The 16972-nt window shown below is 44.9% G+C and overlaps 3 protein-coding genes across 7 annotated transcripts; 2 read left to right on the plus strand and 1 right to left on the minus strand.

Moving 5' to 3' along the window:
* The first annotated feature begins 1864 nt into the window (after nt 1-1864).
* LOC108059584 (uncharacterized) lies at nt 1865-13245 on the plus strand. 5 transcript variants are annotated; one of them, XM_070217367.1, is made up of 7 exons: nt 1865-2138; nt 9165-9528; nt 9594-9841; nt 9909-10730; nt 10827-11124; nt 11184-11470; nt 11972-13245. In XM_070217367.1, exons 1-7 carry the CDS (start codon nt 2107-2109, stop codon nt 12966-12968), a joined length of 3048 nt encoding a protein of 1015 aa, XP_070073468.1. In that variant the 5' UTR covers nt 1865-2106; the 3' UTR covers nt 12969-13245. The 5 variants fall into 5 exon arrangements, with proteins under 5 accessions (XP_070073468.1, XP_070073465.1, XP_070073466.1 ...); XM_070217364.1 differs by lacking the exon at nt 1865-2138 and adding an exon at nt 7736-8042; XM_070217365.1 differs by lacking the exon at nt 1865-2138 and adding an exon at nt 7736-8042 and having other exon boundaries at nt 10869-11124.
* A 922-nt stretch (nt 13246-14167) lies between these two features.
* Gnmt (Glycine N-methyltransferase) lies at nt 14168-16247 on the plus strand. Its single transcript, XM_017144911.3, has 4 exons — nt 14168-14589; nt 15055-15182; nt 15245-15501; nt 15875-16247. The coding sequence occupies exons 1-4, from the start codon at nt 14375-14377 to the stop codon at nt 16142-16144; spliced, it is 870 nt and encodes a 289-aa protein (XP_017000400.1). The 5' UTR covers nt 14168-14374; the 3' UTR covers nt 16145-16247.
* Nucleotides 16185-16383, minus strand: LOC108059572 (uncharacterized). The gene has a single exon (XM_017144912.3). The coding sequence runs from the start codon at nt 16381-16383 to the stop codon at nt 16237-16239; it is 147 nt and encodes a 48-aa protein (XP_017000401.1). The 3' UTR covers nt 16185-16236.
* Between the last annotated feature and the right edge of the window lie 589 nt (nt 16384-16972).

The raw sequence follows: 16972 nt of genomic DNA on the forward strand, positions 1-16972 counted from the left end.
TATTGCCCCCTTTTCCTTAAACGGAAAATTATAAGGATTTATGGATTAAAGGTTGACGACCCAATGTATATACAGCATCCTTTCTTTGGTTTTTTTCAGAAAGTGGCAAAAATGACAGTAAGAAAAACTGTTAACACAACTCTGGAACTTAACCGCTTAATCCAGTCAATAGCCTCAATAGAACATGTTTAAAATTAATTGTAAGCTGATTTAATAAAGCTGTCTTGCAGCATCTGCCAATGCATCAGATTAGCACATCGGAGATTACTCAACCTACTTCGTAATGAGACAATTTCTATAAAATAGTTATTCAACGGGTGTAATCCCATCTTAAAATGCTTTCCAAATGTCCCCAATGGCTGTCAAATCCAGTTCAGCACCTGGCTGGCAGACAGGCGACTTGGGATTGACAAAGTCCGATCTCAAATGGGTCATAGCACGCAAGGAGCCAGGCCGTTTACGGTAAATGGTATTCCATGGACTCATCTATCTGCTAAATCCCCCGAATCGAACTAGAACAGATCGCCTGGCCCAGTTTTGCGTTGGCAGAAAGGAGTCGAGATGAAAACCTCATCTTTTGTGGGTTGCACCAGAACCTGACACTTGTTCTGAAAGATTGACCCATTTTTTCCGAGTGGCCCGAGCCAGCGAACCTGTTTCGATTCCAGCCTGGCTGGATGGGATGGCATGGAGATGGCATGAATATGCGCGGCCAAAGTTATCGACGGCCTGGCCAAAACATGAATTAATTTGGCCCGGGTGGCTGGCCCCGCGGAGCTGCAGCCTCGACCGCAACGCCATCGTCTGTCTAACGGTGCACTCGAATATTGGCCAGAGATTTGCCTTGCGAATGGGCACGCGGCAATTTGGGCCACTGTCCACGCAGGTTTTTCCACTTTTCGGCAGCAGAAACTGGGCCTCGAGATCGAGTCAAGGTGGACGGGCGAGGCAAATCCGACCTGACCTGCTCCAAAAACGCCGAGGACTCCGTTTTGATTGGGGGATATGTTGCATGTGAGTGGGACATGGATGTCATGAATAAGAAAAATGTCAAACTGTGTATAAATGGGTGCGAATAAAGTCGATGTGAGTAATGGTAATCTTATGAAATGGTAAATAAATCTAGCAATTCCAGAGTTATTTAATTCACATACTTAAAAATATTAAGAAAATGCTTTAAAAATAAATTAAAAGGTGTAAATTATTGTTTTTTGATATCCTAATTCGTATTTTTTAACACTTTTTTCAAAATATTTACCTAGCTTAAGAAATTTCAGAGAATTATTATTTGTGTGTATATTAAAGTTTTGGGTAAGCCAATTAAATATTAAATATGTAGGTCATTCACAAAACAAGTTTTTAATTGTACTAAAATATTACATTATTTTTTTCAATATCCCCTATAAATAATAGTTTTTAATCTCCTCAAAGTTTACTATTTAGTGAAATCAATTAAGTAAACATCATTTCCAAAGCACTGGCTTATTTGCAAAAGGGAAGAGTTATTTAGTTAGCAAACTCATGTGACTTCTGTTGACTTAAGCGTGTCAAATTGGCATCATTAGTGTCGTACTTAGGATCACCAGACGCCGCAGGTTCCGACTGCTGTCCGAACTTTTGGCTAATCCACTTCGGCTGAAGTCAGTCGTCGGTTGTCAGCACTTTTGTTTAGCCAACTGCACGCATGCGCAGAAGCCAAAACAAAACTGGCCACTGCACCGGCCACATTTGTTTGTCCATCTCTTTCTCCAGCGAAGTCCCCGTCTCTTTCTTTGGTCTTCTCATCTTGAGCTTGGCTTTGGGAGTCTTCAAATTGGCCTGCCGCAGTTAGTCTCGTTATTGACTTCGCGCACTCCGGTCGCTGGCTCGGCTGCTGAGTTTTCCACACACCATTTTCTCGGCTGGAAAATGCAAATTACGAACGAACGAAAGTGTTGTCGCCTACTGAAGAATAGGAACGTGACCGAGTCATTGGGAAAATAAGCAGAATTTGTACTTTGATTGCGGGGCTGGCGAAGAAAGTTTTGCCTGTTTCATTGCTCGCTTAAATCGAGACCAACATTTAGCAATTTAAGATCTCTCGAGTGTAAAGTGATTTTGTATGATATGAATAGTGTGTCGAGGAGAAGCCAAAGAAGGTAAGAGGTTATTCGCTTAAGGGTAGATAATAAACGTGCATTAATCATACGACCTGTGCGCAACACAATTCTTGGTAATCTGTATTTAGGGCAATTATTTCTGTTCCTTCCAATTAAATCTCCGAACCTATCCTAATTACCCGAAGAACAACATTCTCCCAGCCGAGAATGGCAAATATAAAATGGACATGGACTTCAGGTGTCTGCGTTGACAACCATATAAGCCTTGTTAGCAGAGCGGCATACGCTTATTCGATTAGCGGGATTTACGGCCAACTGCAGATGTTGGTAGCTTCTTGGCGACGACACTCGCCACTCGAATCAAGATCGACAGGCCATTTTTCCTGCTAAACTCGTTCAGGCTTCCTACTTACCACCGGGCTTTGTCCGCTGGCCGCAATTGTTGTCCGCGCGCTTCTTTCTTCTTTCTAGGAGGGATCTCGGCTTTTCTAGCAATTATCTTCAGATTTTCTCCTCGACGATGGGGCTGCGTGACAGGTCCGCGGTTCAGAAACTGGAGCATCGATGCGCAGTTTATTTCAGCTGCTATGCAACTCGTTTCCACTTCTGAAGGTGGGTCACCGTCGCAGTCACAGCCATAACTCCTCTCGACTGGATCCCCGAGTCACAGCTCACAGACACGTCTGTTCTGCGATGGATGCGGCCATAATCGTGCGTTGAGCCATTTCCAATCACCAGTTTACCGCTATCGAACAATCTCTTTATCGGGACGCTAGAATGTGCTAATGAACCATTCTAATGCACTGCAGCATCGATTCAATTGTCGGTCATATAACCGTAGACAGTCCATCATTGCCTTGAAATGTTATAACTATCTTTGTGTGCCAATTAAAAATCAAGCTGAGGAGAGGTTCTTAAGAAAATTACATAGTATATTCTAATCTATATTCTATAAATATGCCACTTCACTAGCCAAAAAGTAAAGAAAATCTTTCCAAGAATTTCCAAGAAAGATCAAAAGTTCAAATACAACACAATCAAGTTTAATGATTAACGTGGAAGTTTAATAATATCTTTCTTTAGAAAATCTTTCCAAGAATTCATAATTCGAATTGAAATTGATCTATAGAATATTAGATAAGATTGAAGAGAAATATCAAAAGTTCAAATAAAGCTCATTCAAGTTTAATGACTAACATGGAAGTTTAATATCAAACTGATTATGTTTTTTTTTTCAGTGCTAGCATATTAGCAATTATTGCCCCGCTGGTTCGTCCAGACAGCCATTCCAACCAAAAATAGAAACAATTACATTAATCCACAGTCAGAAGCAGCTAGCCCTTAATTTGGCCAGCGGCCTTAATGGTCAGTGGCATCGCACCTCGTAATTATGAATAGCAATAAAGAAAATCTATTTTCTCGTACCTACCGAGAAGTGCAAACTTTCCCCGTGAACGCGATAAATGACAAGAAACCAATTATCTGGCCAGCCAAGAATTAAGATTTTATCTTATTGGGAGGAGGAACGGCACTGGGCCACAAAGAGCACAGTTAGTTAACAATCAGATGGTGTCAATGCGGGTACTCAAAGTCCGACTCCCTTCCGTTTGTTTTCTGTTTTTTTTTTTAAAGATCAGGGTGCGGAAAGCTGACCCACAAGGCACGCGCCATTTGACCTGAACCCAAGGTAATTTAAACCTATTTAGCACCCACTTCAGAGAGTAGAACGGTGTTGAAGGGGCCAATTAAAAACTTCGACTTGTGCCATAAAACATTTCGAGCTGCGAAGAATTTCGGACAGAATTTTCCCGGCTTTATACGGGGCCTTTAAGCCATGGACTGTGGCCATGTGGTATGCAAATGCAAATGTTAATGGCAATTTATGGCGCAGAGTTCATGAGCAGCGCCTCGCGTCACGCTCTTTTGGGCAATTTCTTTGCTGGATTTCATTATCTATGTAAGGGGCATTGTTCGGTAAAGTGTCCATAACGCCGCCTGTCCAAAAGATGTTCATGGCTAGCCTCAATTTATCAGGAGTTTGTGATTATATAAAAACACCTTTTTGCATAACTGAAGTGGATCAGTCTAAGGGAGTTGCAAATTACAGATAACCAAGGAACAACTTTATTTTAAGCCATGTCTTACGATAGTAAAATAGCAAAACGAGTGACAATACAAACAAGGAAGTCCACTGATGATGGCCAACTTAATGCCAATTATATAAAACGAAAACACCACGAGTCTTTAAGATCTTAATGAGTAGCTTAGGATTCGAAATCCACACCTCTAAGGGTCAGTGGTCGTGATCTTGGCCAAGTCACGTAGCCAGATCGTAAAGCAAAGTGTCCAAGTGCTTCTGCAAATTTTACAAAGGGGATAAAAAGCGCGAAATTAATTTCTTTTTAACCACCCGCTGGTATCAAAACCCAACCGCTCCGGCTCGTGAAAAGTGAATCGCTATTGTTAGTTGGATGAGGGGGTTGTGGAAAGGGGGGGCAGGCGAGAAATGGCGTAATGAGTAGCACAATGTGACAATTGTCGTGTATTTTTCAAGACTCATTTCGGATTCGGGTTCGTGACGCAACTGCCAGGCGGCTAATGAATGAATGGATCGCGTCTCATGGAGTTGTAGGGCACTGAAAGGGGAAGACATCTCTATCTCCATCTCTCTCTCTGGCTCTGAGCCGCGATTCTACAAAGAAAGTCTCGCAGAGCGATTATGTCTGGGCCAAGCCAAGGGAAAGTCATGAAACTTTAATTGCGCAATGTTTTTTGTGTAAATGATTTGAATAATTTGCAGAACTTGTCCACTCTGCTCTGGGTACACTGGGGAAAATGTTCTGAGCTCGGTCAGTTTTCAGTCTTTATAGTGGATTTTAGGGGACTGCCTAGGCAGTCGCATTTTCTCTCACTGCCGCCTGCGCATGTCAGATACGCAATGCTGGGCACAAGACGAGCGCGAAGGAATCAAGCGTATCTCTCGGAGCACCCAACTCAACCCTCCGGCTCTGTATCTTCTCTCTGTATCTGTATCTTCAAGCTTGCCTGCCTTCGTCGGGCTGGCGCTGAGCAAAAAAAAATACGACTAATTTCTGAAATAGCTGCTGCCACTGCCGCTGCACAAGAAACTCAAGAAACCTTTAAAACAGACACCGAAAACTACAAAACTACGACTAAAACACAGCCTGGTAAATTGAATAGAGAAAGTGATGATCACGGTAGTATGATGTTATTTGTTAAATAAATCACATCACCACCCATCAACACCACCCCGTCGAATGCGTGCAGTTAACGGTTTGGCTACCAAATGAAAATTCTCTTAAAAGTAAAAGCTGTGCGTGGCTCACAAAGGAAAATTCTACTTATTTAGATGTACATTCGTATACCGTTGAAAATGAAAACAAAAAGGTTCGGGTTCTTCGCATTGAAAACGAAACTCGTGTTCTTCACTATCAGCTATCAGACATCTTATTTAACCGTTTTCCCTTCGAGATCCATAAAAAACGAAACCAAACACAGGTCGAAGGGTCTAGAAACCCCATAAAAAAAGTAAGAGCTTTCTGGACAGGCTCCATACAATAAAGGGCAATTAGTTTGCTTTGCATTTCGTATTGTCTCACATGGACCACTTTTAATTACTTGTTACTGTTAACTCATGAATAAACCGCAACCGAAAACGTTGTCAACACTCGAAATCCAGAAACAAACGCTGCCGATCAAAGGCCATCAAAATTAAAATCTAAAATGGAAAATGGAAAGTTTGATGTAAACAGACAGATAGATTTTTACGGCGGCTGGCTCAAAAGTTTTTATTAGTGAAATGGAAACGGAGTTTTTAATTGAAACCATCTTGAATTACGAGCGCCGGTAATGTGCTACAGGTTGATTTCATTATAGAGGCCCAGGCATAGATCATAAAACATATCATGCATATCACTCACTCGCTATATGCATAATACAAACTATATAAAAGCGGCATGCAGTTTTTGTTTATTCTAATTTGCACTTTTAAAATGCAAATTTGATAATAACCATATAATGGCTTTGCATGCCTGTGAATTATTATGCTTATTACCAGAAAATATTCCTCTATCTGGAGTTTCTTCATTCTTGGCCAGCAAGCTATTCTGGATCTCCAACTGCGCCCAAGCGATTTAAGCTCGGCGCAAAGTGAAAAATTAAATGCATTTTACGATGGAGCGAAAGAGCGAAAGAGGCCGCGGGCAGCTCCAATTATCGTAAGACTTGACCACGGTCATTGATTTCGAAAATGCCTTCACTGCTGCAGCCCGGTGGTTTCCCTTCCCTTCCCCTGCAGCTCCATCTGCTCCAGCTTCCCCGGAATCCCCGCCTAATCCGTCACAGCTTCTGCGCTTGCGCAAATGGCAAAACCCGTGCCACCGGCATTTCGGAGACCCACTCGAAGTCGCGACACTGGCTTTAATTGCAACCTGCCCGCCGGGTGCTTCATTTGTGGGAGACTGACATTGGCTCAAAACCTCAATGGTGCATTGCCCAAATAGCTTTGCGACATTCACATGGTTGCTGGTCGCATATGCAAATGATGAACCGCACACATAATGCTCCAAATATTGGGCAAGTGATGGTGGCTGATGGCTGGTGATTGTCGAAAGGCATTCGTCTTCGATTTGGCCAAAAGAAAAACAGTTTGGCCATCCATATTCCATATTCCGCGATACAAAGTCAAAGTCAGTTCTCATTGTGCTCCTACTGCCCACTTACGCCAGAGATCTCTATGTGATATTGTTGTTGGGCTGCGAGTCCGCTCTTTCTTTCTTTTTTTTCTCCGCTCGTGGCTCTTTTCTTCCAGCCAACTTCTTCGACGTTTTGAGCCCGTCTCAGTCGCCGTGTGGCATTCAACGAACTCGGACGATCGCCCGGTTTTTCACAGCCCAGTTACAGCACTTGGATATATTTGGATTACCAAAAGACAGGCCTGAATCCGACCGGATTGGGCGGTGCTTCGTAGTGACGATGATGTGGTGCAGTGGAGTTGAAGTTCAATAAGGCACAAGTAAATGGCATTTTGAAATTGGCCCATTCGAGTGTGTGTGTGCTTTGTGTGGCATTTGCTAATTACCGCGAATATCTCTGCAGTGAAAGTATCTCATGGATATATGTATAGATGCAGTTGTGCGTTCGCGAATAGCCAGCATTTTTTCGATACAACAATTGCATTTCATTGGGCAATTTATAAGCCGAAATGTTGCAAAGCTGGAAATCCGAAAAGCGATCATATGTATTATTAATAACCATTTTGCAATACCTTTTCCTGCTCGTGAATGGCCAACGAATCGCGTAATGTGTGCCTTAATCTATGATAATAATGCTAAAGTCTGTCGGTTTTTGGTTTTGCTTGCAGCTAATTAATGAGCCGGCTCCAGTGCGATGATTGAATGATGGCCCCAGCGGAGCACGCCATGCAACACCTTCCACGAGTATCTAACTACAAACATACCCTATGCAAAGTGTGTGGGGCCGAAGAGGCTCGTGTGATTCGCTAACATGCTGGAAATTAACGTACATTGCGCCTAAACGGATTGCATTCACCGCTAATTGCCCACAAATTGCAAGCTCCTCCGCCGCCAAAAAAACGAAAAAAAAAGATTGTTAAATACCAATAATAAACAGACAGTGAATTGCAAACAGCGATTTGCATCCGCGGCCTTAGCATTCCGCGAGTGATTAGCACGTCCAGCCCCCCAGGAGGAGGATGGTCACCTGCAAGGTGGACTCCCAAACCGCGGTGGCTGTTCCCAAAATGAATCCGGCCCGTAGTCGCGGAAAGCCCGCCGGCAGCAACAGCAACAGTAACTCCTCCGGCTTTCGGCTCCTGGACGGCGACCAGCTCGAAAACAATTCGAGCGTCAGCCGCAACTCGATCTACAAACTGAAGATCGATCTGATGTTCGACGATTCCAGGTGAGTTTTGGGTGAAACTCCGTAATTGGGAGCAAATTGCCTGGGGAGGTGTGTTTCTCGTTGGCCCGGCCATTAGCCTCGCTCTCCATCTCTGGGCCAAAACAAATCAATTAGCCAACACTCTCATTTCCACTGACCACCCAACACTTTCGTTCTCGAAACCACAGCGAGGAGAGAGATATTCCGTTTACCGTTTTGCATTTCCATAGCCAACCAGAAAATACTGTTAGTTCCAAAATTAAAAGCCATATTGTCCGATGGAATGGATCGCAGGGGGAAGCTGAGGGAAGATAGAGCTACGACACTTGCTCTTTGAATAAATATTCATCGGTGACACACATTCGCAGGCGGACGAACTACTTAATTGATTGAGAAAGAAAACCAAGAGCTCCCCATCGCCATCCCCACTCCAATCCACTCATCTTCGTCTCCATTCCCATTCAAAACGCGCGACAGCCAAAGACGTTCTATGGAAATAAGCATTTCCGATTTTATGTCAACTAGCGGTAAACGGAATGGCTCGAATTGGGAACACCTTAAGCTGCATTCGGCCATTGGCCGCTTAAGCGCCTGTATCTCTTGTCCCCTCATCTCCAATCCCAGCGTATCCCCCGGGTTCTGACCTCGTCAGTTCAGGATGTGGCCAATTCGGTTTTCAGCCAACAAGTTCACAACTACAAGATAGTTCAACTCAAACTCATACTCCGCTGCGAGTCGAATATGCTAATCTTAGGTTGCTTGTGCGTTAATCAGTCAAAACTTTCACAAAAATGGAACCGTTTTGTCGTTTTAAGCACTAAAAGTGTTGACTGGGGAATGGCTAATAAAATAAAAAGTTGAGTCCATCAAGTTTTTGATATAATCGATGATCTAGATGACATTCTAAATTATGTTAACCGAGAAATTTGAATACAGAAAATTAAATTTACGAGTCTGGAAATTCCACGGCTATTATTAAAGTATTCAGTTTGTAAAAGAATCTCGTTGGGAGTAGACCTTAAAGTAAGCTAAGCCAATACTATTGTAGAAAAATAAATAATTAAAGTATGTAATTTTATAGATCATTTAAGGTTACTTTATAGGATAGTATCTAAAATGAATTCTTTATTCCCCACCATCCAGATCCATGCGAAGCAGCCGCCTCGACGATCCCCGGGGATCGCATCGCACCCGCTCCATCATCATGTATGGGCGCAGTGAGTTGGCCAGCACCTCGGGCGACACGCCGCGATCCCTCAGCAGCTTCCTGCAGGACAACGGGCAGTCGGCCAAGGTGCTGGCCGAGGCGGCCAAGAAGGACGTGCAGCGGATCAGCAACAGTGTGCAGGCCCAGATCGAGCAGCTCTTCACGGACGTGGCCAAGGATGCGACGAGCAGCTTCGAAGTCACCTGCCTGGGATCGCTGCCACTCAAGGACAAGGTGACCAGTCTGCAGGGTCTCCAAGAGCCGCTGCGGCAGCTGTACCTCAGTGAGGTAATCAAGAAGGTAGTACAAGAATGGATTGGATACTCTAAGATGGGAGTTATTAGATATTCCTTCTGTTTATTTAGCAAAAGCTCAACTCTGGTTCTCTGGACATCTGTGCCACCGGATTGAGGGTGAAGGTTAGTGCCTTGGCCATCTCAAATGGAGCGGGTGTTCCGGAGGAGAACGAGGCCCTCATCACGCCCTTTCACAACATTGCCGTTTGGTCGGCGGTCAAGTTCGTCATTTCGGATGATGATGGAGGCGCCGCCTTTCTACCCCTGATCACCGATCCAGAGAACATTGACAAGACTGCCCTGTTTCAGCCACTGAGGTAAGTTGGATATCTTAAAGGATTATTTTAATTAATTTTTAAATAATTTTTAATGCTATATTTGCAGCTCCAGCGAGAAGCTGGCGGTGGAGCACAGCATTCATGTCCACGCACCCATCTTCGCGGTGGTCATGCGCTCGGCCAGTTCGCCCAAGTTGCTCGAGTGCCACGGGTTCATTTGCAAGAGCACCGAGGACGCCATCGTGATTGCCGCGACGCTCTACCAGAGCCTAATGGCCCACGTGAGCACCAGTTCGCGGCGGAACACCCAGCGGAGGGCTCCGCGCCAGCAGAACGGGGTCAGCTGCATTAGCATCGCCAGCAGCTCGGCGCTGGCCAGCTCCAACTATCTGTCCCGCTCCCAGATAATGCCGCACAGTGCCTGTGGGCGGCGCAGCTCCTTCCGGGGCAGCACCTGCGGCGGAGGAGCTCCATCGCGATCCGGACGCAAGAAGCGGGTGTCCAATAGCTCGCTGAGCTCGCACAGCAATGTCATCAACGAGACTGCCGAACTGGAGACCTCGACGGAGGAGCGCAGGCGCAAGTCACACAAGTCGAAGCGGGCTCCTCCGGTTCCCACCACGGTTCCTGGTTCGGGAGGTCAGAGGAACGGAGGAGGAGTGGCCACTCGAAGTGGCAGCATAGTGTGCGGCAATGGTCACGTGACCCGGCTGCACCAAAACGGTCATCCCGGCAAGAAACCCTTGCCAGGATCAGAATTATCAGCGGGCTGTGGCGATGTGGCTCCCGCCAACGGAGACATCCTCACGCGGGTGGCCATTCCCAGATCCGGCAGCTTCCTCAACACCGGCGGACTGACTCGCTACAAATCGCGGGCGGCGAGACGTCATTCCGGCAAACTGGGCGGCGGAGGCGGCGGCGGAGGAGGGTGAGTATTGCCACCGAACCGGGGGGCAGGTGCAACCAACCACTGCATCTGACCCCGGGGCACGGGCGGCAGTCTTTTTGCAATTCGGGGGAGAAGGTTTGGCCTGGTTGATTGGCATCGCTTGAATTGTGCTTCTAGTTCCCCACTTGGTTTCAGCGAACTGTTTAACGAATTTCGCCTGCACGAGAACCTCCACTCGCTGGACGACATCCTGTACGCCATCATCGATGCCGACGGCATGTCCTTCAACGACCTGAAGCCCATCTACAAGGAGTTCCTGCTCAAGCTGGCCGTCACGCTCACCCAGGACGAGCTCTTCCAGCGCTCCAAGAACATCATGAGGCGCCAGAAGAAGGTGAAACAGAAGCGCAAGGCTAGTGTGAATGGATCGCAGGTGGGTCATTAAGTCATGAACCCCTTACAATATTATTATATTACTATTTCTTCTTTTAGAAAAAGACCAAGGGCAGCTTTTTCGGCACCAAGAGCCTGAAGAAGGTCTTTCAACTCGGGCAGTTCCGCTCGTGCCGCGGCAAGTTAACCAAGCCGGCGGTTAAGGAGTCCACCCTGGACAGCAAAACCAAGCGCACCATCAGTGCCCCCATCATCATTGGACCGCCCATCACCCACTGCCACGCCCAGCAGCAGCACCAGCGGAATAGGGCGGCCACCAGTGGGTCCGATGTCTCGGTTGTCCGGAATGACAACACCCAAGGACTCAACCGAAACAGCAGCAGTGGGTATGTATATTAAATGATAATATTTATAAGGACCTTAAAATCAAAACTTTTGTGATTTTCTAAATAAACACATACCGATGAAGCTCCCTAACTCAAGACATTATTAGCGTTATCTGAACATCGAAAATATAGAGAATTCAACTTTTAAATTTCGTTTAAGCTTATCCTTTTTAAGGCATATATATTAAAATATAACTAACTTTAAACTTTATTAACAAAGTAAAAATATTGAATTAAATATTGAGTTTAATATTCAATATTTGATTTAATTTATCAAGACTTAAGTTTAAAAAGGGTTCAAGTTTCATACACACAAAAAAAAACGGAAAAATATGGAATTGATATTGTTTCACAAAATCATATGTTCGGAAATATCAAATCACCCGATTGATGACTATTTTTGGTCTTTTTTTCTCCGTGTATCAATGCGTTTTTCAACAAAAATTCCCGGTTTCTCTTATTTTCCCGAGACTTACTAATTCCTTTTTCGATATCCCATAGCTACGTGTCCTGCTCGGAGTGCAGTTACGACTCCGAGTCCTGTGCCTGTGCCTCCGCTGATCGCTGCTACTGCAGCCTGCGCACGGAGCACCTCAACCACAAGCTGCGCCAGAAGAACGAGCGCAACATGGCCCTGGCCACGCCCACCCGGAAGCCCAGTGCCCAAAATGTGGGCGGAAGTACCGGCACCAACCGTCACTCGCTGATCTCTTGCCGCTCCGACGACAAGTGCTACTGCTCCATGGTGGAGGAGGAGCCGGCCAGTTCGATGGAGCGGGACTCGGCCCAGAATTCGCACACGGAGACCACCACGTCCTGCGACTCGGACAGCTGTGTTAGTGCCAGCAAGTGCTACTGCAAGCGCACCCATCGCCGTCAGCGATCCTCGGCAGCGGCGGCCATCAGCGAGGACTCGCTGTCGCAGCAGCAGCGCAAATCCCGGCCAGGAAACGCAGCTGGAGCTGGAGCAACGCGAGGCAAGGGCAAGTCCTCGGAGAAGCTGGGCCTGGACTACGAGCTCTTCAACATCAACGGCAGCGGACAGCCGGTGCAGCCACACGAGGCACTCAGCGTGAAGAAGAGCGTGGAGGCGGCGGCGGTGTTCGCGGACATGAAGCTCAGCCAGACGACGGACATCAAGAGCCTGTGTCCGCCGAAGGGTCCAGGATCACGGGTGGGCAACGGAAGCTGCCGATCGCACGCCTCCTCCAGGAGATCCTCGTACCGCACCCGTGAGTCCTTCAGCACGGATCGCCTGGGTGGAGGAGGAGGAGGAGGAGGACTGCCACCTCTGCCAATGCCCCTAAGCAAGAGCATGGGAATGGGATTGGGAGGAGCGGGCGGAGGAAGCGCCGACAACCTGCTGGCCAACCTCAAGGCCATGGAGGCCAAGGCCGCCTCCATTCGCAGCAGCGCCAGCAGGAGCCGCATGGGCAGCTATCAGTCGATGCGGGCGGTCAGCGCCTCCCTGGAGGACTCGCTGGGGTACTTGCCATAGACCAGGATGGATGTACATAGCTCATAAGACTACCACTTAAAGGATATACCTATATACGCATAATCCTAAACATCCCCGTACGGCTTATGTTTCCCAAGACAATTGTCGCGCTTTTCATTTCGATGATTAATTATCTTGTGAAACGTAATCATATGTAGCTCTAAGTACCTCCTATAGAACATCCAGTGTGACTTTATCTCTAAGATCCAATCCGTAGAAATCGAGGTGCAATATGAAGACCAATCATTTGGGAAAATACAAGACCCAATTATTTAAAGCAGTGCAATATTTATAACTAATATTAGAAATAAAAACTATTTTTTATTATACTCAAATGAAAGTGTCATCTTCTGGAAATGTGTTTTGCAAATGGGGCGCATGATTCAGCGAGTTTTGTTTTGTAGTAAACAGTGATTTGGGAAATTCAAGGAAAATATAAGATTCATTGAGCTCATACGATACTGGTGATACAGTGAGTACTGGTAATAACGAAGACAATATAATATTCTTTAACTCTTATCATGACTCAATCATGAAATAGTTTCGAAATGCTACCCATATGCTCAGAGTGGTTATATATATTATAACATTATAACTTATCGGTCTAGCCATTTTTAAAGGAAACTTAGAACTTAAAGATTTAGTTCGATTTTAAACGCACTAATGACAAAAATACAAAAAAGGTAAATGATGTAAATAATATACAAAAAAAAAAAAAATCGATATGGCCATGTGAATATCAGGTCATGCTAAACCCATATCGTTTATACATGAAATACTCTTTTCGACGAGGTCAAATTTATATTGCCTCATATCAAATTAAAATTGATCTTAAATATTGTAAAATCAATCTACGTTTCATATCGATTTTATTTGGGTGTACATTGTGCATACCATACAAACTATACAAACCATAGTAAAGCGTAGTAAACCATAGCAAACCATAGTAAACCATAGTAAGCCCTAGTCATGGTACCAAGTACAAGAAAGAATTGCATACTTTAATATATCATGTGTACACATATTTGATCCCAGAATTCACTGTAAACTGACCGACATGCTTAAATATTTCGCTCCGTCATTCTGTTTTGACCACGGGATGCGATCGCTGACTCCTAATCACAACCGGAGGGTCAGGGTCAGGGGCGAGACACAAAAGCGAAAGCCCGCCGGCGAGAACACGTTTCGCAGGGAACAGATGTTGGAGCTCTCGTCGTCATCCCGCCCATGGGTCACACGTCAAGTGGGCGGGACTGATAAGATTACGGACTGCTATGCGGCCCACGACGGCACTTTAGGGAGCGCCAGCTGTTGGCTTCCGAATCCCCGGAAAGTCAACGTGGAACGCGATTGGGGAACAGCAAATTATTAAGCTGCGATCCGCCGACCAGAGCTGACCACCAAAGATGACCACCTCCGCCGACAGTGTCTTCGTTGCCCGATCCGATGGCATCTCCGCCGAAGGAGTCCGGGACCAGTATGCCGACGGCAAGGCCGCCAAGGTGTGGGAGATCTTCATCGGGGACAAGAACTCGCGCACGGACAACTACAAGAACTTCCTGATCGACATGCTGCGCAACAAGGGTTGTAAGCGTGTCCTGGACGTTGCCTGTGGAACGGGGTAAGTCACGAAGAAAAATCCATTCAGCTTTCTAAATTTTAGAATCAACGTTTTACTTTCGTCTTGCTCTTTTGAAAATAAATTTTAATCAGATTAAAAATTCAATTGTCATATTTAAATTAGATTGCAAATTTAATAAGCTTGTATTCCCTTTATCTTTAAGTTGCTGATAGAATGAACTACACACAGAAAAATTTGATTGGTAAAGTTGACCTATACGGATAGTTACGTAACTATAAAAAATAGTTACGTGTATTTTGTTTTTACTTTGGGCGTTTTTTGTTGTAAAAGTAACTATTTAATTGGTAGAATTGACAATTTTTGTGGTTGGGGACTGTTTAACAATTATATTGATTAATTTAATTTTTTTTTTTTGTGCATCTGAATGTTTATATCGAATTCGTGGAGCTCTTTTAGAATATATTTTAGTCAAGTTGATAATTTATTCCTTTGGTTTTTTTCCAGTGTCGACTCCCTGATGCTTGTGGAGGAGGGCTTCGAGGTTGTGTCCGTGGATGCCTCTGATAAGATGTTGAAGTACGCCCTCAAGGAACGCTGGGCTCGCCGCAAGGAAGCCGCCTTTGATAATTGGGGTTAGTCTACAAAAGGCCAATATCCTTATCAAAATGCTAATAATCTTGCAAAATCCTTTTAGTGATTGAGGAGGCCAACTGGTTGACTCTGTACGACGACATCCAGGACCACATTCAGGATGGTTTCGATGCTGTGATCTGCCTGGGCAACTCCTTTGCCCATTTGATGGACGGTTTCGGGGATCAGCGGGAACACAAGCAGGCTATCGGTAATTTCGAAAAGTGTCTCAAGCCTGGAGGAGTTCTGCTGATCGATCATCGCAACTACGACAATATCCTGGAAACGGGAGCCACGCCTGCCAAGAGCATTTACTACAATGTAAGTATCCTGTAATAATACTTCCTCTTATGACTATTTCTTTGGATTTTTGGATTATTAAGAATTGAATTTGAATTCTATGAAATCAATCTGAAAAATCGAATCATCTATTCCTGCCATTCATACTAAATATTATATGTGTCAGATCATCATTTTGCCACATCATCTCGTTAATTAAAAACTATTAAAAGCCACATTCCATTTAGAGAAGCCAAATGTTGTCGCATCATCGTAGAGATAAGCGCAAATGATCGTGTTTTTGAACCCAGATCAGATCTTTCGCCCACTCTGAAACATCATCATCATCGTTCGCCTTATCAGTTACACGACTCTTGATTCAATTAATCCAATGATGACTTGCGACTAATTGCAGACGAGTCACACGGCGGACATCAAGACGTCGGTGCTCTTCTACTGCGGCAAGCCATCCCTGGTGTCCATGGACTACCTGATCGCTGGCAACAAGCTGACCAGCGAGTTCCGCCTGTCCTACTACCCCCACGAGCTGAAGCGCTTCCGGGAGATCCTCGGCGAGATCTTCTCTCAGAAGGCCCAGCACCAGTTGTATGGCGACTTCAAGGAGATGAGCCAGGTGAAGAATCCCGCCTTCTACATCCACCTGATAGAGAAGCCGCAGGTTTAGGTCTAAGCCATTAGTTTGTATTCACATAAAGCCACAAGACACATCCATATATACATAAATAAAAAGTTCCTCCGAGTCCTCTGAGTTTTCTCCTAGGCCAGTATGCAAAATCGACCCACGATGGAGCCAAAGCACAGAGTAACCATGGCGGCCTCGATCACGAACGGGAATTTGGCCTTCACGTAGTTAAACATCCCGTCGTAGATGGTGGAGAGGGCGGCCAGTAGGATCAAAGTCATCTCTCGTCCGCCGAACTTCGATTCAGACTGCCGCTGAAACGCAAAAGCCACCGAAACCCTACAGACTTGGGGTAAATGTCATTAGCCTTGCAAATGTTTTTTCCATTGCGTTTTCAAGTGGTTCAGTTTTAAAGAGAGGCAGAATGAGTAAACGATCGAAGTGCGACATTTAAAAAACTAAATACAGTAAAAAAACTACTAAAAAACGGCAAGAGTTTTGGTTTTTTCAGAATAGATTTAAAGACGAAATTCTTGAATTGAAATCCAATCTAATGAAATGATATCCTTAATAGATCAATGAAAGAATTTGCATCTTTCAAAATATGTTAGAAAATACGAAATTTCCAACAAACTTAATCTGGTTTACAGATCGGATTTATCAATAGATCAATGATCTGTTTTAAGAATTTTCATCTTTCAAAATATATTACAAATGACATATTTTCCAACACAATATTGTTTACTAATCGGATTTAAACTGATATTTATATAATGGACTAGTTGTCTAATTAGTGATTTTACTGTATTAGATTCTTGTGAAATACAATGTTTTTGGCGGTCTCTGCTTGGAGGAACGTCTGGCAGACAC

The sequence above is a fragment of the Drosophila takahashii genome, chromosome 3R (assembly GCF_030179915.1).
Source record: "Drosophila takahashii strain IR98-3 E-12201 chromosome 3R, DtakHiC1v2, whole genome shotgun sequence".
Classification (NCBI taxonomy): Eukaryota; Metazoa; Arthropoda; class Insecta; order Diptera; family Drosophilidae; genus Drosophila; species Drosophila takahashii.

Bases quoted from the DNA above. Each gene is read 5' to 3' on its own strand.
- LOC108059584 (XM_070217364.1), top strand. From the start codon at position 7,834: ATGGTCACCTGCAAGGTGGACTCCCAAACCGCGGTGGCTGTTCCCAAA. The intron at 11,125-11,183 runs GTGGGTCATTAA...TTCTTCTTTTAG, and splicing joins CTAGTGTGAATGGATCGCAG to AAAAAGACCAAGGGCAGCTT. The intron at 11,471-11,971 runs GTATGTATATTA...GATATCCCATAG, and splicing joins AACCGAAACAGCAGCAGTGG to CTACGTGTCCTGCTCGGAGT.
- LOC108059572 (XM_017144912.3), bottom strand. From the start codon at position 16,383: ATGACTTTGATCCTACTGGCCGCCCTCTCCACCATCTACGACGGGATG.
- Gnmt (XM_017144911.3), top strand. From the start codon at position 14,375: ATGACCACCTCCGCCGACAGTGTCTTCGTTGCCCGATCCGATGGCATC. The intron at 14,590-15,054 runs GTAAGTCACGAA...GTTTTTTTCCAG, and splicing joins GACGTTGCCTGTGGAACGGG to TGTCGACTCCCTGATGCTTG. The intron at 15,183-15,244 runs GTTAGTCTACAA...AAATCCTTTTAG, and splicing joins AGCCGCCTTTGATAATTGGG to TGATTGAGGAGGCCAACTGG.